We start from the raw sequence: 26328 nt of genomic DNA, 5'->3' as shown, positions 1-26328 counted from the left end.
CATAAAATGAGCCCACACCCCAGCAGTCAGCAGGGTCTCCAATCTCACTGCAGTACTGTAGCTTTTGAGAGGACCTGCGTCTTCAGTCACACGCACCTCTGCAAGAGGCCTGCACCTCTATGAGTTTGAATGTGCTAGACCACAGCATTGTAGCTACCAGCGTTTGGACTGCCTTGTGGCTACTAAAGCATGAGACAGATACCTTGCTTCTATGTAGCTGACACAGCGTACAAACCACAGGACTGTTTGCTGCTCTGCAATTGACAAGAGCCAGAGAGGGGTCTTCACCACGTGACTGGAAACAGCTGCTCTATATAAGGGCTGAGACCCCCTGCGTCTGGAGATTTCATCCTTGTCGTGTCGCCGGCTTCTCTCTCCAGTGGAAGAGGTTTTGAGAACCATCATTCTGGTGGACTTCACCCAGGTAAGAGTTAGGAGGAGCACTATGATGTAAAGAGATGCTTCACATAATCTACATTGATTACGAGTCTGAAACATGTTGCATGTGTTCTTTATGCTTCTCGATTTGCCTGCTTAGATCATTATTGTCTTCTGGAAAGACTCCGCAAGACCTGCTGTAGTGAGGTGGGGAGTCTATCAGAAATACACTGTTAAATTTGTTTCCGTAAGCAGAAGCAGCAGTAGACAGTCACACAGACCACTTTTACAAGAAAGCAGCTATGGTGCTTCAGAGACTTTTGACTTGAAGTCACAACAGTTAAACCTTATTTAATTTTTACCTGTGGGTTCTCCCCTATAAAATATTTATTATAAAAATAGTTTTTGTAATATTTTATATTTTTTTAAGATTACGTATCATTTTAGTAAAGGAAAATTATATATATATATATATATAACTATATTATATAATATATATATATATATATATATATTATATATAGAGCGTATCTCGCATTACATGTACAGTCTCAGTCATTATAATATTATCTTATTATATTAGATTATTATTAATATATATTGCAGCCTACAATTGTTATTATTTGGATATCTATTGATGGAGCCTTTCATAGTGGACCACCATCACAAAGTGCTTTACTGAGGCAGGCTGTGAACTACGTATTATATACAGTCACTTACAATAGAACATAGGCAAGCATTTAACACCAACCCCTTTTTAATATAAATCAGTCCTTTCATGCATTATTATGACTTCTAAATCTTTCCTTAATGCCTTGGCTGTTAATCTTGGGGGGGGGGGGGTTTGTAGCTGTCCGGTCGATTCCCCCATCTCCTGCGCCCGTCTTGTTCTTCGGTCGTCCGCTTCTTTCAAGCGTTTCGGTTGAATTTGTTCCGTGGTACTTCTTGGTTAGTTCCTTGGTTGTGGATTTTGATATTCCACATTTCTGTGATACTGTTCTGTAGCCATTTCCTTTATTATAGTTTGCTACGAGTGCTTTTCTCAAATTGAATCCGACTCCTTTGCCTTGACCAGCATCTGCCGTGTTGCAAAAACTTTCTTTCTTCGACAGATGCTGGAGATAATAACACATTTTTCAGGCAATTGACTTTATAAAAAGGCTTAGTTACTGTGTAATGGTTTTCAATCAACGAATACAGATAACTAATTCTATTACATTTTTACAGACTTGCCAACACTTTTGTCATGAACAATTTTTTTTTTTTTCAATAAAGTTTGTTAAACTACCAGAGATTGTGTATTTTTGTCTGTAATGTTAATGAACAGCTAACGTTCACTAAATGCATATATTTATCACGTTTTCTTGAATGATCTTATATTAATTGTAAGGTGCTAATACTTTTGTCTGCGGCTGTATATGATACTGTAAAATATATGGACCATAATGGTGTATGTGAAAAATTATCTAGACAGTTACCTTAAAGAAACACTAGGTGGGGCTGTGTGGTCTTTAAGAGAGGCAATAGACACAATCCATTATTGCTCAAGCCGTATTCCGTAGGCTATATATAGCAAGTACAGTGTATGCTAACATTTATGTTTAAATCTAAGTTAAACAGCTAAAACCAGACAAATACTTTGCATAGATTACGCTCTGCATCTGCTTAGCAGCGGAATGAGGAGAGGCGTGATTCTTTCATGCAAACGGCCCCTACGTTAGTTTAAGCGCCCCGTTAAAACTCAGGGCTGGGGTCTCGAATTCTTCTGTGTGAGTGTTGTTTTTTTTTTTTTTTATATATTAATAGAAGTGTGCTGTCCCTTTGATTGTCCCGGTCGCGTTGACGTCACAGACGGGGAAGATGATGATTTTGATGTCCGTGATGGTTCTGCTCGGTTCCAGCCTGCAGTCCATTAACAGCCAGTCTTTCAGTCCTGGTCCCGTGGTTCCGAAGACCTGTGCCCGCATCTACCACCCTGAGACTGGGAGCCAGCTGGAGCTGAAGTCCCTCCCGGAGAAGATGCCGGTGGGAGCCGGGGAGAGCGGAGGCTTGCGCTCCTTCATAGTCATGGAGGGCTGTGTGCTCACTCTGTGGGGTGGAGCCCGTTCTCGCTCCTTCCCGAGCGGAGGGTACAGCAACGTCAGTGTCGGGGGGTCAGCTTTGCATTGCGGGTGCATGAATAAGACATGCAATCTACCACATGAGACCCGCTATCAGAAATTTAAACGACAGCACATCGATCCATCGCGTAAACAAGGCAATAGCAGGTACTGTGATCATCAGATGAGAAGCAGATGCATACCAAAAGATAAAGAGACAAACACCTTCATCAACGACAACGAGAAGAAAATCAAAGCTGTCTGTAATGAGAAAGCAGATCAAAATGGAATTCGCACAAGCAGCACTAAATTCAAGGTCACTGTCTGTAAGCTAGGAAAACAGCGTAAATACAGAGCACACAGTGACAGCAGATATATTAAAATTATTTGCGACGACAGTAACCTTCCGGTTCATTTTGTGGGCCAGATTTCATACCACTAGTCGGAAATGTCTGCTTTTCCAACGCTCTCTGAGAAAACAGCCCGTTCTAGATTCCGCCGCTCCCAGCCTGATCTCCCAGAGATTCCGCCGCTCCCAGCCCGTTCTAGATTCCGCCGCTCCCAGCCCGTTCTAGATTCCGCCGCTCCAGCCCGTTCTAGATTCCGCCGCTCCCAGCCCGTTCTAGATTGTTTCACACAGTCCTTGTAAAATACCAATTATTTTGGTTTTTAGAGTTTTTCTTTTATTGTCAACTTAATTATCCCCAAATTATTATTTTTTTATTTCACTAGTAACGCCCCCCCCCTTATTTAGTAGTGCTCCATTAATTTGAAAAACATCTTTTATGGCGTCTGAATATTTCATTTTAAAAAGAGGTGAATAAAGAGGGCTGTACAGTATGTGAGAACAAACTAGCGCTCTGTGGCTTTTGATTGCAAAACAGCTTTTTTTTTTTTTTTTTTTTTAAAAGGGCAGTCAGCTTCTTATTGTATTGTTAAATACATTTTGCTTCTTTCATCTGACAAGGAATCTAATTCAATCAATGTTTTAAAAAATACAGTGAATGCAGAGTAATCGGTATTTGGACTATACCAGCAATCAACATACTTCTATTTATCTGTGCAGCAAAGGAAGTTTCATGGTGCATTTTAGTGCCACCTGCTGGATATATTTGATATTACATTCTCAAGCACATAAGCAGGCTGTGGTAAAGGCTTCAGCGATGACGAGTTTCATTGTGAATTAAGAGCTGCAGCAATGCACTGTACATTTGTTCAGTGTCCCAAACCTTAAGCCGTATTTCACATAAATAAATAAATAAATAAATTCAGATGCATTGCACATTGACATGGAATTAGGATCTTTGTTATTTTGCTTCAAATCAAAAGTAAAAGAAAAAAAAAAAAAAAGCAATGCTTTTATTGAAAATGAGCCGTTTTATTAAACATAAAATGACCAAAAAAAAACCTTGCTGTGTTGTTTTCTTATTAGAGAAATACATAAACAGCGCCTTATTATATAAAAGGCTACACCTCGTGAGAAGTAGGGCTCTTATGAAGTGTAACCGACTACCTGAAAGCAAGGCATGCAAACTGACAACTTTCTTTAAGCTGCTACCATGTTTTGAAACGAAGAAGCATCTGATGGATATGCAAGTGATGACAGCAGCTGCGTGTTTCAGAGGAAACCCGCATTCAGCACAGCACAGCAGAGAGCGTGTTCACAAGGAAACCGGTCGCCGCTTTCGGGTAGAGCAGATCCATCACGATTTGTTTTATGTGGTTGGCTGAAAATTGAGTAGCCAGAACTATTGTATTTGACTTCTTTACATTGGAAATAAACAGGATCAAACTTTGTCATTTTGCTATAAAATAAAGCATGCAATGCATTTATGGAAAATTGTTATATTTTGGCATACCAGTTGTGTGTAAAAATGAAACATTTGAGCCTGTATAATTGTACTGTATCTCCAGCAAAACAAAATAAGCTTGATTCAAAAGTGGGCGACCACTAGATGGCACTGGGTCTATATCTCTGTCTTATACAGACAGGATGATATGGACAAGAGTAGTATGTTTGTCAGGCAGCTAGAACTGAAGTTGTTGTCAACAACTAAGCAAGGGTATTAAAAGTGTACAAGGCTGTTATAAAGAGTGAGAATGGAGTCCACTCTGAACCCCATTCTCGCTCCTTCCCAAGCAGCGTGTACCCCAACATCGCTGTCAGGGGCTCTGCTTTCCACTGGAAGAATAAGACACGCAGTCACCCAAGTGAGACCCCTGCTACCTGAAGTTTATTAGACGGAGCGCTGATCCTTCAGTTAAACGAAGGCAATGAAAAGTATAGTAAACAGAGGACAGAAAGTCTGTAATGTGCTACACAAGTGGGGCTCCGAGCTATACATCAGGTGTACACTAGATGGATGAATTCTGTCCCATAACATGGTAATATTTCCAATGCATTTCAAGCCGTTTGAATATTCAAATCTGTCCCCACGCTAACTAATAAAAAAAAAACTCTCCGTAGCAGAGACGTGCATATTGCTCATAAAAATAAAAGGTTACATTTGACACAGAATCAGGATCAAACTTTATTTAGAAATAACAAAAGAAAAAAAAACCAACATGTTTTTATAGGAATCACCAAAGTAAAGGATTAGTTTGATCAGTCTGTACCCTTGATAAACCACAGCTGGGCTTTTAGAGATTACAAATCAGCGATTGACCCGATCCGGGGTAGTCCGCAGCGCTGTAAAACGCTCTAACAAAACCCATCTGTGTTGCATCAGGGCGGAAGCTGATCAAATGAACCCCGTGGTTTCTCGGCGAGTGTGTTATGGTTGGATTACATGTTTGAATGGTCTAGACGCGTTTCGCTGAAATTGATTCCCGATAACTCCGGCTCTCTATTCGGACTTCTGTTTCTCCCACTGTTCTGGCGTCAGCGTTTTCTGTTCGAAGGCGTGAATCTCCTTCAGTTCTTCAGTGAGGCAAGTATTGACCATCCTGAGAATTAAACACAGGAGCAAGGCATAGAGCGACTCTCCACACATCTGCTGAAGTGAACCTCAAAACAAGCCCGTTTTACATCCCCTCCCAGGACCCTTGCTGACTAACACGCACCTTCATTTGGAAACACGATATCTGGTACGACGCTCTGTCCTTCGGATGAGACATAAAACTGAGGTCCTATTGCAAGTGACTCTGCATAGTTCACCCCCCTAATCTCTAAGTCACTTTGGATAAAAGCATCTGATAAATGACTACTACTAATTATTATTATTATTAATAATAACAATAGACAGATAAGTATCAGGTTTCAAAATGTAAATACGTGTTTGCAAAAAGCTTTTTTTTTTTTTTTTTTGTATGCAGGGAAATAAAGCCTGATTAAAACAGTAAAATAAACCAAAAAACAAAAAAAAACCTCCTGCAAATCAGAACCCCCAAACACCATCCCAGCCTAACACACACACACACACACGCGTCTCTGGAAACCTTGTGTGTAAATGTTAGCGTACCAATATAATGATCACATCCATTTTCAATCTTTAGTACTGCTGACTCTATCTTAGTGTAGCTAGGAGTAAATGCACGAAGCAGATCAATGTAAAAATCTACGTGTTTAGGAACTGTTTAGTTTCCAGGGGAACTCGCGCTAGCCCTGCACCCAGGCCTGAGTTTCAGAGCTCCCCTTGTTTAGGGATGCCATCGCAATGTGGTTTGAACAATCAGACCCCTGCTTAATCTGAACTCTCTGCACACTGCTGCTCCCGCACTGAATCAGTCACACCCGGGTACAGAGTCATTCATGCAGATAGAAAGAAACTCCTGGCCCATTTAAAATCCATACTTCACTGAAGGCCTTTCTGAAGCCCAGGGCTGAGCGCAGCAGGGCTTGTGTGAGTTTCAAACCCTGCAGTGTTCGTTTTCACGACTGTAATGTTCTGCTCTCTCCATACAGTACCTGTGTCTTTGTAGAAGAGGTTTGCCTTCAAACTGGGGGCAGACGATGAGAACTTTGAAACTAGTAGAACAGTGGTCGGTAGTTGTGTCCTCAACTTCCTAGAGACACCAAAACAAAACACAGTCAGACACACGGTACCTCACACAGTGAGAGACATGGCACCAAACACAGTAAGAGACACACAGCACCACACAGTCAGAGACACACGACACCTCACAGAGAGACACACAGTCAGAGACACACAGCACCACACACAGTGAGAGACACACAGCACCACACACAGTCAGAGACACACGACACCTCACAGAGAGACACACAGTCAGAGACACACAGCACAGACACACAGTCAGAGACACACAGCACCACACACAGTCAGAGACACACAGCACCACACACAGTCAGAGACACACAGCACCACACACAGTCAGAGACACAGGGCACCACACACAGTCAGAGACACACAGCACCACACACAGTCAGAGACACACAGCACCACACACAGTCAGAGACACACAGCACCACACACAGTCAGAGACACACAGCACCACACACAGTCAGAGACACACAGTCAGAGACACACAGTCAGACACACAGTCAGAGACACAGGGCACCTCACACAGTCCAGATGTGTACATGCCAACTATCACATACCGATACTGAATACTGAATATCTGACAGGGTGCCTTATGATACAATGTTCCTCGAGGAGGCTGACGGGGCTAACTGTCTGCTCCGAGTTCAATCCTGCGCTGGGCGCTAAAGGCCCTCACCCCCCGGCTGCTAGCTGCCGCAACGCGGGGTATATCACAGGACCTGCTATGAATCTTTAGCTCAGGGAAGCAAAACGCAAATGCAGACAAAGAGAAAAACGTCATCTTATCCCCGCCTTTGTTTATATTTTATACAAAATGCAATCGGTCCATACTGAAGTCTCGTACGCGAACGCGCTGCAGGTTTTAAAATGCACGGCACCGCACTGCTTTTGCATCGATGGCTACAGCACTGCACCGTCACAGTGAAGGGGAATTCATTACTCACCACATGCACGGCACCGCACTGCTTTTGCATCGATGGCTACAGCACTGCACCGTCACAGTGAAGGGGAATTCATTACTCACCACATGCACGGCACCGCACTGCTTTTGCATCGATGGCTACAGCACTGCACCGTCACAGTGAAGGGGAATTCATTACTCACCACATGCACGGCACCGCACTGCTTTTGCATCGATGGCTACAGCACTGCACCGTCACAGTGAAGGGGAATTCATTACTCACCACATGCACGGCACCGCACTGCTTTTGCATCGATGGCTACAGCACTGCACCGTCACAGTGAAGGGGAATTCATTACTCACCACATGCACGGCACCCATTTCCGCTGCCAGTTTATTCCTAATAGACTCCGCTGTCACAGGCATGGTCCAAATCGAAACGAAACCCAGAAATCGAGTAGGTCAAAGTAGTCCTAGCACGGGTTAGATCGCCCTCCCTGCCTGCCTGCCTGTAAGCCGTGCAAAAGTCGTTCCGTCTCGCTGGCGTATCCGGAGCCTCCTTAAAGCAAACATCCAATCGGAATCCTGCGCATTTAACTCACGGCTCCGCCTCTTACACCCAGTTAGCCAATCAAATCCCCCCCACCCTACGCGGGCAGCTGACCAATCGCATCACAGATATTTTGCAGCCGGCCAATCGTATCTCTCCTCATGCATTTCCCCTTACGGGACGCAAAAAGCTGTCTGTGAAAGCGCCTGGTGAAAAAAAACAAATTTAAATTGCAATTATTATCAGTAGTCGACTTGTTTTTTTCTGGACGGGCGGGTGTTGTTGTTCACGTAAGTGTGTTTATTTCGGTTTCTTTATTTAAAGGTGATGACGCTGCAACAGCTAGAGGTCTGGTGTCCAAAATAATAGGGTTTGTTTTGAAAAAGAAAGGGCAAAATAACGCTAATGTTGCTGAAGCTGACACCCTGGGATCCTTCAAGAAGCTGCTTGATGAGATTCTGGGATCAATAAGCTACTGACAACCAAACGAGCAAGATGGGCCGAATGGCCTCCTCTCATCTGTAAACTTTCTTATGTTCTTATGTCTTGCAGTGGAAGTTAAGAGCAGCCAGGGGGCACATCTACTGGTATATGAACCCTAAGGAGTAACAGAATCGTACCAGAAAACATTGTATATCCTAGCTCTAGGATTAACTCATATACCCCCTTCCACAACTCCCTCCAAGATTACACGGTTTGTCTCTCTTTCCGGCAGGCAGTGCCCCCTGCCGCTGGGAGGATGGTGGTGGAGGTGGAGAATTTCTTCGGGGTCTACATGCTGTACTGCACCAACCCCAAGTTCAAAGGTCGCATCTACATCGGCTTCACTGTGAATCCAGAACGCCGGATTGGCCAACACAATGGGGGACGGCAGAGGGGCGGGGCTAAAAGAACAAGTGGACGCGGACCATGGTGAGGTCACCATGGTGAGGTCACACGGTGCCTGGCTACTTTACTGGTGGGATTTTAAAAACATTTAGTCGTTCATGCATTCACTGGGAGAGGTGCGTGATCCAGGGGCTGTGGCGTCCGTGGAAGAAGTATCTGTCCTGCGCCTCGATCTATTCTGGCTCATTATTGAAAGCAGCCACCAGGGCTCAGCATTGTTGAGTGAACTTGATCTTATGCCTGCCTCTCTGCACCAACTGAAGTAAGGACTGAATTGATCCCTTCAGACACTTTTTAGCACCATGTGGAATCTAGTCAGGTGTTCAGGGCAGTTGGTGGCCTGACCTGATATCCCATACAGTTCCTAGTAAAGCAGCCAGGCAGTGCACATGTGCAAGTGTGTGTCTCGTTTTTCCAAGCAGCAGGTGTCGATCACGGAGTTCTGCTTTGCTTCTAGTGGTGCTGATTCTGTGTTTGTGTTTTCTCTCGCAGGGAAATGGTTTTGATAGTGCACGGGTTCCCTTCAGACATTGCAGCTTTGCGGGTGAGTGCTTCCGAAGCAACTTCGCACCTGCTTTCTCGAAGGGGGAAGGGCAACCCTGGCGCTCCCAATCCGTTCCGCTGCAGGACTTTGTTCCAACCAGATCCTTCGTTATTGAATTCTGGTTGGAACAAAGTCCTGCAATGGAATGGATTGGGAGCGCCAGGGTTGCCTTCCCCTGGTCTAAGGAGTATCGGAGGATAAGAAACAGCCTGGCAGTGAAAAGGTTAATTTCATAACGGATGTCTACAATGGAAATTCATTGAAAGAATCATACAGCTCGCAAAGACACTGTCTGAGAGCAAGTGGTCTGTATCGTTCATGTGGTCAGAGCTTTAAACTGGGTGGCAATGAAAGGGTTAACCTAGACACCGGTGATACCAAAAAAAATACAGGTTGTACCACAGTCAGCAAGCAGGGGTTACAACCCTGCGAATAAGAAGCAGCTGTCTCAAAGGGTTTCAGAGATAGGGGGCTCTGACACTGACGCTCTGAAGACACAAAATTTGCAGGCTTCCAGATTCTCCGTGTTCTGCAGCTACAGTGTCATCATAATAATCTAGTTTAAATTGTCTCCTTCAAAAAATTAGTTCATTAAGGCTTTGAAAACATGGCCCCAAGAGGAAGTCTCCTGTAATGTTTTTGTCTAAAAATTTTACTGACCAAAAGGTTTGCTATATTAAATTGGAAGTGCCTAACCCATACCTTGTTTGGTGTGATTTTTTTGTTTACTAGATTTACATTTTTTTATTAACTATTGTTTTGAGGTGAGTCCACTTGTTGGTAAATGTTCCTGTGCTGAAACAGAGCCTTTGTTATGCTGATTTTGGACCCTGCTTTGCTCTTCCTTTCTCCCCAGTTTGAGTGGGCCTGGCAACACCCTCACTCCTCCCGAAGGCTCTCCCTCGTCTCCCGCAAGTCCAAGCGTGAGTCCAGCCTGGATTTCCACTGGCGCGTTCTCTCGCACATGTTGCGGGTGGCGCCGTGGAGCAGGCTGCCCCTGACCGCGCGCTGGCTGAGACAGGAGTACCGCCAAGACTTCCTACCTGGCCTCGAGCCGCCCTTACACATGCCCGTGGCGTTCGGTTGTGTGCGAGCTAAGAAAACCAGCTGCAAGGACCCTGGCGACCCAGAGACAGCGTCCCACAGGTGCCACATCTGCTGGGAAAAGATCCAGGTAAGCATGGTTAATGACATTCGTTTTACTGATCTGATATTAATACACCTGGAAAATTAGAATCTGGGATTGGGAATTCAGAACCAGGGATCAGGGTGTTTTTTAAAAGGTCGGGATGGGGAATTGTCATTACTGGGGACTGGGAATTTTACTGGAGAAGAATCAGGAGAGAGGATCTTAAAACTTTGTCAACTCATTTTTAAAATAATTCAGTAGAAGTCCTCCATAATGCATTGCTCATGAATTGCTCAATACGTATTTCAATATGAATGGGGTTGTCAAAAAACCAGCCAGGACAACTAATATAACTAGGCATCCCCTGAGATTAAAGGTGAGCGAGCTGACAAACCTTGCCTGGCCAGCACTTCCCTTTACTGTGCGGGTTTGATATTGTGAGTATTGTAGCAAAGTTTCTAAGCATGTGGTTTATAAAACAGTACCTGTTTTTTTCTGTCTATCTCTTCAGACGCCTGCTCACTGTCTCTCCTGCTTCCATCCCTCGTGCACCATGACGAGTCACATGACTTGTCTTGCGCGGGAATTCCTCAAGGCAGAGCCCGCCCACCTACTTCCTGTGGAAGGTACCTGCCCCAGGTGAGTTTAAACATTCGGACATCAAAAGCAGCGTCTCTGTACACTGGCACACGGGCTCACCTTCGAGGTGTGTCGCTGATACAAGACGGGGTTGTCTTGTGGGTGACCCCCATCGTGTAGAAATCTCACTTCACCCGAAGAACAAGATCTGACAACGGAAGATGATCCCTTCATCCCGTCAAGTCACAGCAAGGGTTTGAGTTATTCTCCAGGGTAGCCTGGGCTATTTTGGAAATTGAAAATGCTTCTTTTTTTTTTTTTTTTAAATGTCGCTGATATTACTTATTAGGTCAACGTTGTACCAAACAGCCTAGATTCAGCTATCACACGCACACACTGACACACACACACACGCACTGACACACAGACGCACGCGCGCACACACTCTGACACACAGACACGCTGATACACAGACGCACGCGCACACGCGCTGACACACGCACACACAGACTGACAGATGCATACACTGACACACAGACGCACGCGCACGCGCACACACACTGACAGATGCACACACTGACACACACACAGACTCACGCGCACACACACACACTGACAGATGCACGCACACACACACACACAGATGCACACACTGACACACACACAGACGCACGCGCACACACAGACTGACAGATGCACACACTGACACACACACAGACGCACGCGCACACACACACACAGACTGACAGATGCACACACTGACACAGATACACACACAGAAATCCAACAGCAATGGCTGTACACACTCACACATGCTCGCCGGTTTGATCAATGCATTGATTCCTTCTTTCTTTCTTTCTTTCTTCCTTCTGTGATTTCCAGCTGCAAGAACCAAGTGCTTTGGGGCAGCCTGATTCGCTACAAGAAAGGTTGCTATGGTGATTTAGAGGAAATTACATCAGCATCAGCTTCCCAGGTAAGTGGCAAAATACTGTCACTTACTTAGAAGACTCTTCTGTACAGCGTCACACTGTAATGAATCTCATGCTAGCGGCTGGCGAGTCAATCATAGTGACAGCATCAGAAGAATCGCACTCGCCTCTGCCCTGCAGAGGTCGCTCTTCAGTTGAACAGTAAGGACTTTGTCTTTTGCACCGAGTCCTCCCCATTCAATTCAGTGGGCTGAGATGCCAATTCATTGCAGTGGTGGCGTCCTGTGGGAAGACTCCTGACCCCTGTGGTTGAAACATTGAAATATCCGTGCTCTTTATAATATTACAGCTATATATTGCGAGATACGTGAGGCTACAGCGTACAGGCACAGCATTGAAATGCCCATTCTGAGCTAATTGGTGTTGTATTATTATTATTATTATTATTATTATTATTATTATTATTAATAATAATAATATTATAACTGTTTATTTAGTCATTTTTACTGCTTGATGCTGAGACTTTGAGATACTGTGGTATAAATAAATAAAACAGAAAACAGAAATTGAAATTCTAGCACAGTGTGTTGTATGTGTATATATATATATATATATATATATATATATATATATATATATATATATATATATATATATATATATATGAATATTGAATGAATGAACATAATTTTGATCTTTTATTTAATATCATGTAATCAAAGAAACTACAAAATAGATTTAGTTAGATATAAAAATGCCACATTTTTCAGAGTTTTCAGTTTTTTGCTAAGTATAGGGAGACTGCAAAGCGGTGTGCAGATAGAATATGTTAACGCAACATTATCCAGCCGCTTTCATTGGACTTTAGGAAGGAAAATGTGTTCATTCTGTAGGGTGGTGCAACACGTTTGGTCACAACTGTACAAATTTGGAATCCCTGCGGGTGAGCTGTCACTTGAACTGTTTTCATTTCTGTCTGTCTTTTCGTTTGCAGAGTCACTGGGCAGACGATTTGCAGCTGTGAGTCCGCGTCTGCTTTGGAATAGTGAAACGACATCTGGAGTTGACCTGCACAACACCAGTTCTCTGCATTGGACAGGTGTACAAGTGGGGCTTCGCTATCACAGAGAAAAAACGAACTTTCGCTGTTTTGCAACGCAGTCTTGCATGAGGGGATATGGACAACATACAGCCCCAGGATTAGAGGGGATAAAACACCCACATATTTTGCTGCTATGAAATTGAATGAATTTGGACCAGATGTTTTTAGAAGCAGGCATTTAATGGATACTCTTGCAATACTTGAGTGGACTGGATGAATTGTGATAATTCATAGATTAAAAAAAAAAAAAAAAAAAAAAAATCTCTACATAGCAAATGGTTATTAAATAATAAACAAAATGCTATTTAAATAGATTTTGTACCCCCTTTTTATTTTTTTACTGTTCACGTTTGCAGTCCGTGTGAAGGTGAGTTTTTTTTTATCGTGTTTCTCGATAGCTCAATCTAACTCGCTTGCGTTTTTTTTTTGTTTTTTTTCCCTAGATGCTTGTTTTTACTTTCCTGGGCGTGAGAAATCAAGTGGTATTTTGATCTTTTTAGTTGCCCTTCTGCATGGCAGGGTTCTGCCTTGAAACAGCTCTGGAGGAATTCGAAGCTGTTTTTAATCAAGTGCAGAGGATGGCCAAATCCTTTTAAAAAGATGCATTGATACACAAGTGACTCTCAGGGTTAATAAATACTAATAACAGAAAACATAATTTGAGACGGGCGTACATGTAATGCATATTTGCTGAATTATGTTATTAAAAGTTTTGATGATTTTAAGCGTGCTGAAAGTAGACCAGACACAAACCTCTTGGTGTATTTGAATGTGTTTTGTTGTATCAACGATGCACAAGTTTAGGATAAAAATAATAAATTATCATTGATAATAAAACTGCTCTTTATTGTTCATTTTTAAAAACATTTTAGAAGTTTGTATTATTATTATTATTATTATTATTAACAATGGTAGATCTAATTCCTTTTTTAAGTACAAGTTCGTTTTCCAGCGTCTTGAATGCTGTATCCTTGTTAACCAGTGCATATAAAAAGACTCTACTTTCGCTTTGTACTTGAGGGTGTGCAATACAATGTCATTTTGTTATAAAACAAAACTGTTACTTATTTCCTACTGACACACCACCTTTTAACAAAGTTGCTGGAGTGTTTAAATTGAGTTACGATGTTGCTGTAAGTGTGTGTTAGAAGCTTCTCAGTGATCGCATGAAACATGTCAAGCCAGTGATATGATGTAAATCCCCCAACACTGTGCTGCCCCTAGTGGATGGAAGAAATGCCACATTTGCCCTTATTTCTTGCTGATGTATTTCTTAAAGGGGTAGTGTTTTGCAAGGGGGGGGGGGGGGGGGGGCAGATTAATAGTTACACTCTTGTGTACCAGCTGTAATGTTTGAGAGCTCTATTGAGACCATATAAAAGTCACCTTGCGCTACAAGTCATAAAAACAAAAAATGAGGCTGATTTCAAATAGGAAAAAAAAAAAAGATTTATTGATCAGAAAGCTGTTTTTTTTTTTTTTTTAATTACAATACATTAGAAAGTAAATCTTGGTTTGAAAATACACTGCCCTCCTAGAAGATTGCGATACAGATTAATAAATGCAGTCAGAGGTAGGGGGTGCCTGTGCTACCCTACTGCTCCCCCCCCACCCCCCACCCCCCTTTGCTTCCTTGCTCACTGAATATATAGCTAGAGAACACACAATATTAAACAGGTAGGAAACACTAACACAGTGCTGATGCAGGCGGTTATGGTATTCTTTTCACCCAAGCCCCTACTTTGAACCGAGGCCAGAGAGCAGGACGAGAGGGAGTGAGCTGAGAAGTGAAGGTAGGAAAACACTTTGTGCACAGAGAGCTGCAGGCAATAGGCTACCAAGTCAAGTAGCAATAACACAACGGAAGCATCACTTGTTCTGTAAGCCTCGATAAGGAGAACAATCCCTCCTTTCTGAATTTGTTCCTGTACTTTTTGGAGAGCAGGGTGTGGGTTTTTAAAGAAAGGCTACCTTATACAATCTTGATCTGTGTGTTTGTAATTCTACAAAGGGAATTGCTTCATGCACTGATTTTAGGGTCCCTCACTGCAGGAACTGAACCTGCAAGCCACGTGGATAACCCTTTACCAGGGGAGACCTTGAGGATCAGTAAGTAATTTAGTAGTTATTACTAATAGCATCCAATAGGGACAGTGCTTATAATTAGCTTTGTTGGCATTGCTTCTGATCCCCGTTCTACTTACTCTTCTTCATTTTTTCTTTTTTTTTTTAATTCAGTATATGCAAACAAAATTAAACTGCTGTAACCTGTCGCATTTACTGCAGGTCTATTTTCAAACTGTTCAGAGCACACAGTGACTGGAATCAGGTGGTTTACAAAGGAGGAAGAGGAGTTACACACACCAAGAACTGCTCTTGGATTGTCCCAGGCTTTTCCTGCATGAGAAAGTAGGAGACACAGCGACTGGAAGAGAGTTCATTATAGTCCAAGTGGTGTAAAGTCAACAGAATACGTCTTCCATTCGCTAGGTAGACTGCAGGTTTCGAAAGAAGCACTATTCAACACGTCCATGTATTTTCAGTATTCAAAATCTGATGCCACGCTAGGTTCAAAACGGCTCTCAATTTGTCACTTCACCTCAGCAGTGTCTTCTGTGCTTTACAATGCTTCCCTATGCTTTACAGTGCTTCCCTATGCTTTACCAGACCTCTCTGTGCTTTACAATGCTTCCCTGTGCTTTACCAGACCTCTCTGTGCTTTACAATGCTTCCCTATCCTTTACCAGACCTCTCTGTGCTTTACAATGCTTCACTATGCTTTACCAGACCTCTCTGTGCTTTACAATGCGTCCCTATGCTTTACCAGACGTCTCTGTGCTTTACAATGCTTCCCTATGCTTTACCAGACCTCTCTGTGCTTTACAATGCTTCACTATGCTTTACCAGACCTCTCTGTGCTTTACAATGCTTCCCTATGTTTTACCAGACCTCTCTGTGCTTTACAATGCTTCCCTGTGCTTTACCAGACCTCTCTCTGCTTTACATGCTTTCGCATGGTTTATAATGCTTGCTGCTATGCTTTTACTACATCGGAAACTTACAGGACATACAGACACAAAAAAAATTGTAATTACATCGAGATCCTGTGATCCCAGCATAACAAATGCGTGTTGTTTCTTTATTGGGCAGCTAAGATTTATGGAATTATTATACTTGTTATAAGGCAGGCTTTCATACCACAGAGCAGTTTGAAAGGCAGGACGGTTGTGGCTCCCATCCCCCCGTCATGCTGTTACACTGGACTCCGTGGAGCTAGCTGACAGGAAGATGAGGTGTGTCTTGTGCAGGGTCAGGCTGTGCTGTGTGTGTGCTGTGCAGGGTCAGTCTGTGCTGTGTGAGTCCTGTGCAGGGTCAGTCTGTGCTGTGTGTGTGTGCTGTGCAGGGTCAGGCTGTGCTGTGCAGGGTCAGTCTGTCCTGTGCAGGGTCAGGCTGTGCTGTATGAGTCCTGTGCAGGGTCAGGCTGTGCTGTGTGAGTCCTGTGCAGGGTCAGTCTGTCCTGTGCAGGGTCAGCCTGTGCTGTGTGAGTCCTGTGCAGGGTCAGGCTGTGCTGTGTGAGTCCTGTGCAGGGTCAGTCTATCCTGTGCAGGGTCAGGCTGTGCTGTGTGAGTCCTGTGCAGGGTCAGGCTGTGCTGTGTGAGTCCTGTGCAGGGTCAGGCTGTGCTGTGTGAGTCCTGTGCAGGGTCAGTCTATCCTGTGCAGGGTCAGGCTGTGCTGTGTGAGTCCTGTGCAGGGTCAGGCTGTGCTGTGTGAGTCCTGTGCAGGGTCAGGCTGTGCTGTGTGAGTCCTGTGCAGGGTCAGTCTATCCTGTGCAGGGTCAGGCTGTGCTGTGTGAGTCCTGTGCAGGGTCAGGCTGTGCTGTGTGAGTCCTGTGCAGGGTCAGGCTGTGCTGTGTGAGTCCTGTGCAGGGTCAGTCTATCCTGTGCAGGGTCAGGCTGTGCTGTGTGAGTCCTGTGCAGGGTCAGGCTGTGCTGTGTGAGTCCTGTGCAGGGTCAGGCTGTGCTGTGTGAGTCCTGTGCAGGGTCAGTCTATCCTGTGCAGGGTCATGCTGTGCTTTATGAGTCCTGTGCAGGGTCAGGCTGTGCTGTGAGAGTCCTGTGCAGGGTCATGCTGTGCTGTGTGAGTTCTCTGGTGCGTTTTCAGAGCAGCTGCCTGGCAGTAACTTTTCCCGCACTGTGTGCAGAGATGCGTGGCCACGCCTGCGTGAGTTTTGCAGTGCCTGTTCAGGCTCCCCAGTTGACTGAAGCGCCTCCCACACTCCGCGCACAGGAAAGGGGTCTCTCCTCTGTGCACCTCTTGGTGTTCCTTATAGTTATCCAGTCTCTTAAACCCCTTCCCGCACTCGGCACAGCGGTACGGCGTCTCTCCTGTGTGAATCCGCTGGTGCGTTCGCAGGTTGCCCAGATGGCTGAAATTCTTCCCGCAGTCGTTGCACCTGTATGGTGTTTCTCCCGTGTGCGTTCTCCGATGGATCTTGAGGCTGTCCGATCTGGAGAAGCTCTTGCCGCAGTCAGGGCAGGTATGCACCGCCGCTCCGCTGTGAGTTTTCTGGTGCTTCCGGAAAGTGGACAGGTGATGGAAAGTCTCCCCGCATTGCCGGCACTTGTGCGGGGTCCTGCCCTTGTGCGTCCGACCGTGGATCTGGAGCTTCCTCAAATCCGGGAAGCTCTTCCCGCAGTCCGAGCAGATGAAGAGGGGCGCAGGGTTGTTCTGCTGATTTTTGCCGAAACTTTCTTCGCAGTCGAAGAAGCTGACGGATTTCTCTTCGCAGTCAGTGGCGGGTGGCATACGCTGTCTACCAGGAGCCCCACAGTCCAACTCGGCCTCCACAGAGGGCTCCGGTTTCTCGTTATAGTGCCGTTGAGGACCATCTTCTTGCATTGGCTTGACCTTCAAGCTGCCTAACAGAGGCTGTTGCAGACACTGCAGCAAAGAAGGATAGTTTGCATACTGAAATCCAGTCTCGTTGGGATTTGCCGAGTGTGTTCCAGGGATTTCCCCTTGCACCCTTCGTTCAAGGGGAGTTTCTGGGTGCTTCTTCCAGTCTACTCCTGGTGGTGCAGATGGCTGTTGAAGGCAATGCAGCAAAGAAGGATAGTCCACATATTTAAAACCAGGCACCCCGTGGACAGAGTCCTTCTCCTCTTTTACACGGACAGATTCTAGTTCAGGGGTCTCCTCTTTAATTTGGACTACATGAAGATCTGGGATTTCTTCTTGGACAAGTTCTTGTTTAATGTGGACAGTTACCAATTCCGGAACCCCCTCTTGAAGGGACCTCCTCTTCCAGCTGTCTATAGGGGGTACAGTAAGCTGCTGTATGCACTTGTGCAAGGAAGGATAATCGATGTATTGGAATCTGGGGGTCTTCTCCCTTGTCTGCAGTTCTGGGAGCTCTGGTTTTATGTTCACAGATTGTAGGTGGTGGACCTCATCTTGAATGTGAACATATCCCATTTTCCAGTTGTCCATCGTTGCAGGTGACGCCCCTGTGTCAGTGCAGAAAAGTGGAAAGTTTAGGGTTAGTTAGCACAAGCCCCTTTTCATGGTGTCCCAAATGATATTCATTGATAAGTGAATTTCTTTGCCCTTGCGGTTTATCTGCAAAACCTCCACACCCAAAATCCGAAATTCCATTCAGCCAATCAGAGTGGTAACCTAGAGAGCTGTATCCAGTCAAAATAAAATTGCAGCAATCGCGCAAGCCCACCTGCAAGCCCACCTGCGCTGCGCACGTCTCTGAAAACTCACGCAAAGTTGACGATGACCGCGATTATTTGAAATCGTTAATTGTGACTTTCTCCCCGCTTGCTAGTTCCACGCCGCTGTTTTTCTCCCACAACAGATGGGGGCTGACTGAATTTTCTGACATCTCCCACCAGCGTCACTTAATGTGTCTTCTGGTTTTCGTTCCAAGGGGCTCTCGGACCCTTAATTGAACTGCTAAATTTGCTTAAGTAGACCTTTTTTTTTTTTTTTTTTTTTATTGTCTTCAGCTCCAAAAAAGCTGCAGGTTTCCAGTTGAACTTGAAATCCACAGCTGTTTAAGCAAATAAAAAGGTCTAATTAAGCTAACTATTAGTTCAGTTAGTCTAGTTAAGTAACTGAGAGAGGTCAGGTTGGAAAACCAGCAGACACTGAGAATGAGAAATAAACAAAACAGTACAATTAACAATGAAAACTAAACAGATCAGCAATAACATTGTGATCAATTGCTATTGTCCAGGACATTTTATAGCTGGACCCATCAGATATTGTGATGTTCTTTAATAAATGTCTCAACCCAAGATCCTTCACAAACAGGACAAGGAGTACGTTGGCAATAGCAGGGGGGTAAGAACTTTCTGGGGGAAAACAAAACTTTTGCGGCAAGGCTCGTCAAATTTAGACAAGTGGTTTTGGAAATACTGACTCCATCAGCCTCTCGGCGAACAGAACTCGGGAGCAGGTCAACATTGCGTTACCCTTCGAAAAATACAAAGGGCTAAAGAACGTTGTGACCAGGTTGAGCCATTCCCAAGGAAAGTTTCACCTTTTTTCAGGCGCAGTACTACACCTGTGTGTTGGTGCTGTCATCCTCAGTTTGGAAAGCGCTGGTCAGATTTCAGTGAAGGTTCCCTGGCAACTGACCTATTTTTGTCATAGCACCAATAGGATAGCATTAGGTGGGACAGGGCAGACCTGCATATTACTGGCTAATTTTATTTTAGTGTAACTATCTCCTTTAAAACACAGCTGGCTCTTTGAGCTAATATATAATATATAATATGTGTGTGTGTGTGTGTGTGTGTGTTTCCTCACGCAGTACAGGCAAATAACTGTTTCTGATATTTTTAATTATTAACTATCTTTAAAATCAGCCACGTTATTCAACAGCTGTGAAAGCACATTGCCTAATAAATACACAACGCGACTACAAAAGTCTTCACAGGTAATTGTGGACAGTTTAAGAAATAAAGAAACAATGTTTACATAAATGCAACACCGGACAAACAGCACACAGTTAAATAACACCACCACTATAAATACATCACTCGCTGTTATATCATGAATAATTTAAATATATTTATATATCTCACCGGAGGTCGATTCTTAAACTTGAACGGCAGGTAGTCACCGATTTCATATGAGATATTAATAATAGCAGGCGTGGTTTTTATTATTATCAGTTGAACCAGCCTCGGTTTAGAGTCTTCTTTATTTATGAGCGATGCTGACCTACTTCTAGCAGTTAACTCCCGCTTGCACGATTGCCCTGCTTCTGTCACCGTGCACTGTGCAGCTCCTGCCTGCCCGGCTCTCCCTTGTTGGACGGCTCCCAGGGGCTGCGAAGCGGTTAACGGATAGCGTCCTCCGCCAATGCCGGAGTTTGCACCGGGCTGTCACCGCCCTTCAGCACCGCTCCGCCCGCCTCTGAACGCGATTCCGAGGCAGCAGGCGATCGCCCCAGTTCTCTGCGAATCCGGAGTCCTTTCTCAGTAGTAGCTGCCATGCTGTTTTTAAATGCAATTATATTATTAGATTTGACCTACATGTTAGATAACGTAATGCAAACGCAATCAATATTTTTTTTTTTTTTTTTTTTTTTTTTTTTTTTGGAATTGTTATATAAAGTGAATGGAAAGACATACTAAATATGGCAACTAGTCTTACACTGCGTGTGCGTGTGCGTGTGCGTGTGCGTGTGTGGAAGAGATAGATAATATGAGAATTGAATCCACACCCGAAGGGTGAAGCCAGAGTGGTTTATCCACGCACCCCACCCCGAGGGTCCCACGCAGGGTCCCACGCACGGTCCCACGCACTGTCCCATGCACTATTTGCTTTTATAATCTATGCCAGGTTTGCCAGATGTCTGCAGAGTTTACAGCCCAAAGTCACTTCAAAAATAGCCCAATTATTTAACTGAAAGCAAACCTATTATTAATAGGTCTATGCATAATAAAAAAAAGGCTTTCATAAGAAAACGTACCTGGTATAAATTTGATTTAAATAAAAACTACAAGTCCCAGTACAGCTCATCCACACGTCACTAGCAACAAATGCCTACGGAAGCTCTGAAGGGACAAATCAATATTCATGCCAGACCAGCAACCGAATTACAGCGCGATCCCTTTACTGAGACACTAACGCTGGCTTCTGTAACCCAAACAGTATTGCAAACACGAAAACAGTTTTAAAGTTATACCACTAATCTAATTGCATTATCAACCCGCGGCTCCTTTAATACTTCCCGCGGCTGGCGGTTTTTGAAGTAGCCCAAATACCGCGGGTAAAACCGCGGACCCGGCAACACCCATCTCTGGTGAAGAGGGCTTGCCAACTCCGGGAGACTAAAACAGATCAACTCGCCTCTCTAACTGCAAATGTATTGATTTTATTGAACATGCAAAGTGAATTGTCGCAGCTGTCGCTAACGGAATGTCATTTTTTTTTAAAAAATTGCTAACTGTGAATAAAAAAGAAAGCACGCAGCTGTCTGGGGTGCGGGACTGTTTGAAGCAGGAAAGTATATTAATAAAACAGAGAGAGTGCGTGTGTGAGCGCAGAAGTCTTTACAGTATAAAACTTCAAGCAACACGATTTTAATACACGTTACGATGCTGTCTCCCGATAGACCGCGATTAAACACGTTGATTGAAGCCGCTCATGCATTTCACACTTACTGTAATAGATTCATTTGTGGTTTAGAAGCGAGTTAAAATAAAACCCTGACCCTGTCTTAAACGAGTCCCGGATTTACGGGGTGGTTTGGCAAGCCTAGGATGCGTGTTAAAATTACGCCCTTGCCAGTTTTTGTGTTCGCTAGCTTGCTCGAGTGTGCTTGACTTTGCTAACATTTCTGCGCACCAGTTTAAGTGAGAAGTGGCTTGCCATCAGTCAGAACTGGTGTGTATTTATTACAAAGCACCTTTCGTTTGGCCATGCACACTCAGAGTTGTTGGAGACGGTCTAAAGGACTACTTTTCCCAGAATGCTGATAAGCAAAGTCTACTTTCCAAGTGCAGCCTTTTCTGTAGCAATGCATACTGGGAGTTGTAGTTTTGTAGCAGACTTTCTTGAGCTTTGGTTATTGAGAGCATCAGATTCCGAAGATGCGTCAGGGGAGGGTCTTTTCTGTTTGTACCGTTTGTAAGGCGTATATCACGATAAATTATTTCATATTCTACACTATTCAGTTCTGTCACGTCATGGTCACATCGTACTGTTAGAACTGATTTTATGGAAATACAATACGTTGTCATATATTGGGAAAATATGTTTACATACGTTCCTTTATTCTGAAATATATGCAGGTCAAAATATGTTTCTGATATTATATTAAAATGGTGTAAAAACGTATTTTAGTGATTACCGGTCTTTGAGAAGACTATAAAACATGGATAGACATACAAAATAAAACGTGAAAAAAAATTAAATGTTAACCAATGTATTGTTAAGATTATGAGCGGAATTATATGGGGCTATAGAATCAATAAACAGTGGCACTGGAACCATTTTTAAAAATGGGGGTGCTGAAAGCCATTAAACAAAACTGTAAACCCGGTATATGATAGAAGCCATGCAAAGCCAAGGGGTTGCCGACGCACCCCCAGCACCCCTAATTCCAGCGCCATTGTCAATAAATGCATTAGCATTGAAAATAAAATAAAATAAATCAAGCATTTCAAAACGTGCGCTGAATGTTCTTGTTGAATAAAATAATAATAATAATAATAAATAATAATAATAATAATAATAATAAATAATAATAATAATAATAATTGAGTGACAAATTGCCAGGGAGGGCTATTGAAGAAGGTTTTGTAAAATGTACCTGAAAGCGGAGTGATCTGGTGCAATCTGGGAGCCAGTTACAATGTGGGCAATGGGACTAGTTTTAAGGAATTTGGCAAGCGCACACTATTTCTGAAACAGGTTTGTCAGAAACTTCTCTGGAAGAGCAAAACCTGAGCTTATCAGTATGACGCAAATGTAAAGTAGGTACAGCACAAAAATTAGCGATGACATGTTTAATCATAAATCTCCAGATTAATGTTACAGTGTAAGTGCAACTAAGCTGTACTCATAGGGCGCATTACTGCGAGCACGCTGTGGATTTTCAGGTATAAATTATGGTAACATCCTTTTCAACAACATTTTCTGGAAGACTCCGTGTTGTAAAAGACCTTCTGAGGCACCACCCACCACCCCCTTTTTTTTTTGTGCTGTACCTACTTTACATTTGTGTCATACTGATAAGCTCAGGTTTTGACTATTCGAGTCAAAAAAACCTAGAAATTCACAATCAAACCAGGAAATAAAATAGTGTTAGTTTGGTCTAACTTTTATTTTAGTATATATTATTATTATTATTATTATTATTATTATTATTATTATTATTATTATTATTATTATTATCTAGGATTGTGATAGAATTCCATTTCAACAGCAACAGCATCCTTAATGTAACACGTTACCTGTACATTACCCAACACCTCGCTTTGACTCGACAAATCTGCTATGCAACACCTATATAAGATCTTAGGGAAATGTACGAGCTGATCGGGTTCCTCGACGCTGATTCCTCTCAAAACTTGTCAAGCCGAGCCTTGTAGACCCGTATCAACAGCATGGCTTTACACGCTGCACTGGGCGCACGGAGGCTGAATCTGTCTTTAGTTCTGCAGGACACCTGTGGGTTGATCCAGGTTTATTTTTCTGAATAAGAAAATAAGACCAAAATAACACACACACACACACACACACACACATGCACACACACACACACACACACACACACACACACACACACACACACACACACACACACACTCTTTTTTTTTTACTCTGGTGCATTATGAAGCCTCCACTAGTGTTTTCTACTATTGTAACAGCCTTGACTCGCATAAGAAAGGAAACACCCTGCGTGAAATCGCTCGCATAGCTCGGTTTTCAAGGTGTGGCATCCGAAAAATAATCAACAAGTACAGAGAAACCTGTAACTGGCAAACCCAGGACTGGAAGAGCCAAAACACTGTCTAACAAGGAGGAGAGACCTGAAGATAATATCCTTCAGGGATAGAAAGAAGACAAGCGTTGAACTGACAACAGAGCTGGCAGAAGGCACAGGAGTCGTTGTCCATCCATCAACAGTCCAAAGCACCTTTCGACCGTCGTTCCAGAGTCCAGTTTCTGTGTCCTTGTGCATATTTTAGCATTTCAGCCTTGTTCCCCTTTCCTTAACAGAGGAATTCTTACTGCAACACATCCTTTAAGTCCTGATTTCAAGAGCGATTTTCGTACTTTTGATTTTGATGGACAGCGACACCTTTGCCTTCTGCCAGTTCTGTTGTCAAGTCTGTGGATTTTTACACGAGCAGGGGGCAGCGAAAGGGTTAATTTAATTTAATAAGCCTCTTGAAAGGAAATGTACTTATTGCGGAGGACTCCTGTTTGTACATGCGGCGCTAAGAGACGGGGGGGGGGGGGGGGGGGGGGGGGGGTGGCGGGTGGGGGGGTGGGGTGATAGACATGAACAAAAGGTTATAAAATTTTAGTGGCCGCAGGGAGGAATTGTCGAGCAGAACAAGATTTTCATTTGTTAAATTAAAAGACGGTCGCGTTCCTTTTCTGTTTGTGTTTAATCATTTTTCTGCCAGCGCAGAGGAAAAGACAAAACAAAGAAGCAAAAAGTAAAATTTCATCAGGGCAGGACGTAGTTTTTAAAAGTAGTGTACAGCTAGTTTTTTTTTTTTTTTTTTTTTTTTCATATATTGGATGCATAATTATGTGTGGTTTTGTGTGTGTTTTTTTTATGTGTATTTATATCAGCCTTTAGAAAAATAAACAGACTATAAAATGAGGCATATTGGATGTTATTATTGCGAGGTATGAGGGAGGGGGGAATATGAATACTTTTAAACAAATGTTTATATCAGTATTGTCATAGAGACGCGTTAACAAACTTTACGAAAGTGTTTGAGTCGCCTCACTCAGGGGAAACGTTTTAAAGGTAAACTCCTGTTTTATTTTATTTATTTATTTATTTATTTATTTTTGTATTTCTTCATCACAGATAAAATGATTATTATAATTAAGATTAATAGACAGTTATATACTTTTTATGGGGGGGCGAATCTGGTGAATCTGGTGAAAATTTGTCCCGGGAGATGCCCGGGAGAAGGGTTCGAAATGCAGGAGACTCCCGGTGAAAACGGGAGAGCTGACAGGTCTGAAAATAGGCTAATATTGATTTAAAAAGTAACAATTTTATCATATGATGATTAGAATCGGGGGCGGGAATGGTATTATTAATAGTAATATTTTTTTATATTTTTGTTATACTGTCACTAAGCTTTTCCGTGCTGTCAGTAGCTGCACGGGTTTATATAAAAACTCATTGTAGTTTATCTGCAGCCGTCAAACTGAAATCCTTCTCTTTCTTCATCGCTCATGTTAAGCTACTGTCAACAATCTTCACAGGGTTTCTTACTTTTTTACTTTAATATTAGTATGAAACTTGTTTGTCCAGTCTGGTTTGTCCTTATAATCAGTGCTTCACGGTAAATATGCACAGGATTCATACTAGTTTTCATAATGGAGAAAGTAACCCTAAAATGAATACCCTTCACTGGGAGTGTGTCCTCTGTCCTGGGTTCTGCGTTACACTTAAAGGGGACTTGACTGAAGTCTTTAAAAAATTAGATACGGAATAGATAAAGTTAACCCAAGACACGACTTTTAGCACAGTGAAAACGAAAGGGCATAAATGGAAGCCGAGTAGAAGTTGGAAGCCTTTTGTTACACAAAGAGTTATAAATGCCTGGCCTAGCCTAGCAGGCGAAGAATCTAAAAGACTCCGAACATTTAAAAAAATAGGAGATTCTGTGCTTTTAAATGAGTGGGAAATGTGTTTATATATTAAAAAAGGCACAAAAAACAAAACAAAACAAAACTATATAGTTAATTTAGCAGTATGGTTTTTCATAACATGACATAATTTTCACCTGATTTAAGCCTCCTGATACAAACAAAGCACAACTCTTATAAACGCTCAGCAAAGTGTAATAAAGCACAGTGAAAGCATGGTAAAGCACACAGGTCTGGTAAAGTATAGGGAAGCATTGCAAAGCACAGAGAGGTCTGGTAAAGCACAGGGAAGCATTGTAAAGCCCAGAGTGGTGTGGTAAAGCTTAGGGAAGCATTGCATAGCACAGAGAGGTCT

At 43.2% G+C, this 26328-nt stretch overlaps 3 protein-coding genes across 6 annotated transcripts; 1 reads left to right on the top strand and 2 right to left on the bottom strand.

Moving 5' to 3' along the window:
- Positions 1 to 4995: 4995 nt before the first annotated feature.
- On the bottom strand, positions 4996 to 7900 carry zgc:112271 (uncharacterized protein LOC553698 homolog). Its single transcript, XM_041238417.1, has 3 exons — positions 7743 to 7900; positions 6385 to 6482; positions 4996 to 5423 (listed from the first exon to the last, which is right to left on the bottom strand). Exons 1-3 carry the CDS (start codon positions 7803 to 7805, stop codon positions 5324 to 5326), a joined length of 261 nt encoding a protein of 86 aa, XP_041094351.1. The 5' UTR covers positions 7806 to 7900; the 3' UTR covers positions 4996 to 5323.
- Positions 7901 to 8011: 111 nt separating this feature from the next.
- On the top strand, positions 8012 to 13850 carry slx1b (SLX1 homolog B, structure-specific endonuclease subunit). 2 transcript variants are annotated; one of them, XM_041238368.1, is made up of 7 exons: positions 8012 to 8219; positions 8645 to 8841; positions 9310 to 9361; positions 10218 to 10535; positions 11002 to 11129; positions 11952 to 12045; positions 12996 to 13850. In XM_041238368.1, the coding sequence occupies exons 2-7, from the start codon at positions 8669 to 8671 to the stop codon at positions 13023 to 13025; spliced, it is 795 nt and encodes a 264-aa protein (XP_041094302.1). In that variant the 5' UTR covers positions 8012 to 8219; positions 8645 to 8668; the 3' UTR covers positions 13026 to 13850. The 2 variants fall into 2 exon arrangements, with proteins under 2 accessions (XP_041094302.1, XP_041094301.1); XM_041238367.1 differs by having other exon boundaries at positions 8482 to 8841.
- Positions 13851 to 16474: 2624 nt separating this feature from the next.
- On the bottom strand, positions 16475 to 23869 carry LOC121306551 (zinc finger protein 135-like). Of its 3 annotated transcripts, none has more exons than XM_041238334.1 (2): positions 23582 to 23869; positions 16475 to 18610 (listed from the first exon to the last, which is right to left on the bottom strand). In XM_041238334.1, exon 2 carries the CDS (start codon positions 18591 to 18593, stop codon positions 17196 to 17198), a length of 1398 nt encoding a protein of 465 aa, XP_041094268.1. In that variant the 5' UTR covers positions 18594 to 18610; positions 23582 to 23869; the 3' UTR covers positions 16475 to 17195. The 3 variants fall into 3 exon arrangements, with proteins under 3 accessions (XP_041094268.1, XP_041094269.1, XP_041094267.1); XM_041238335.1 differs by lacking the exon at positions 23582 to 23869 and adding an exon at positions 22939 to 22991; XM_041238333.1 differs by lacking the exon at positions 23582 to 23869 and adding an exon at positions 20201 to 20665.
- Between the last annotated feature and the right edge of the window lie 2459 nt (positions 23870 to 26328).

This window comes from Polyodon spathula, chromosome 48, assembly GCF_017654505.1.
Source record: "Polyodon spathula isolate WHYD16114869_AA chromosome 48, ASM1765450v1, whole genome shotgun sequence".
NCBI lineage: Eukaryota > Metazoa > Chordata > Actinopteri > Acipenseriformes > Polyodontidae > Polyodon > Polyodon spathula.
The sequence above is the reverse complement of the archived record's forward strand: the minus strand, read 5'-3'. Positions and strand labels throughout refer to the sequence as shown.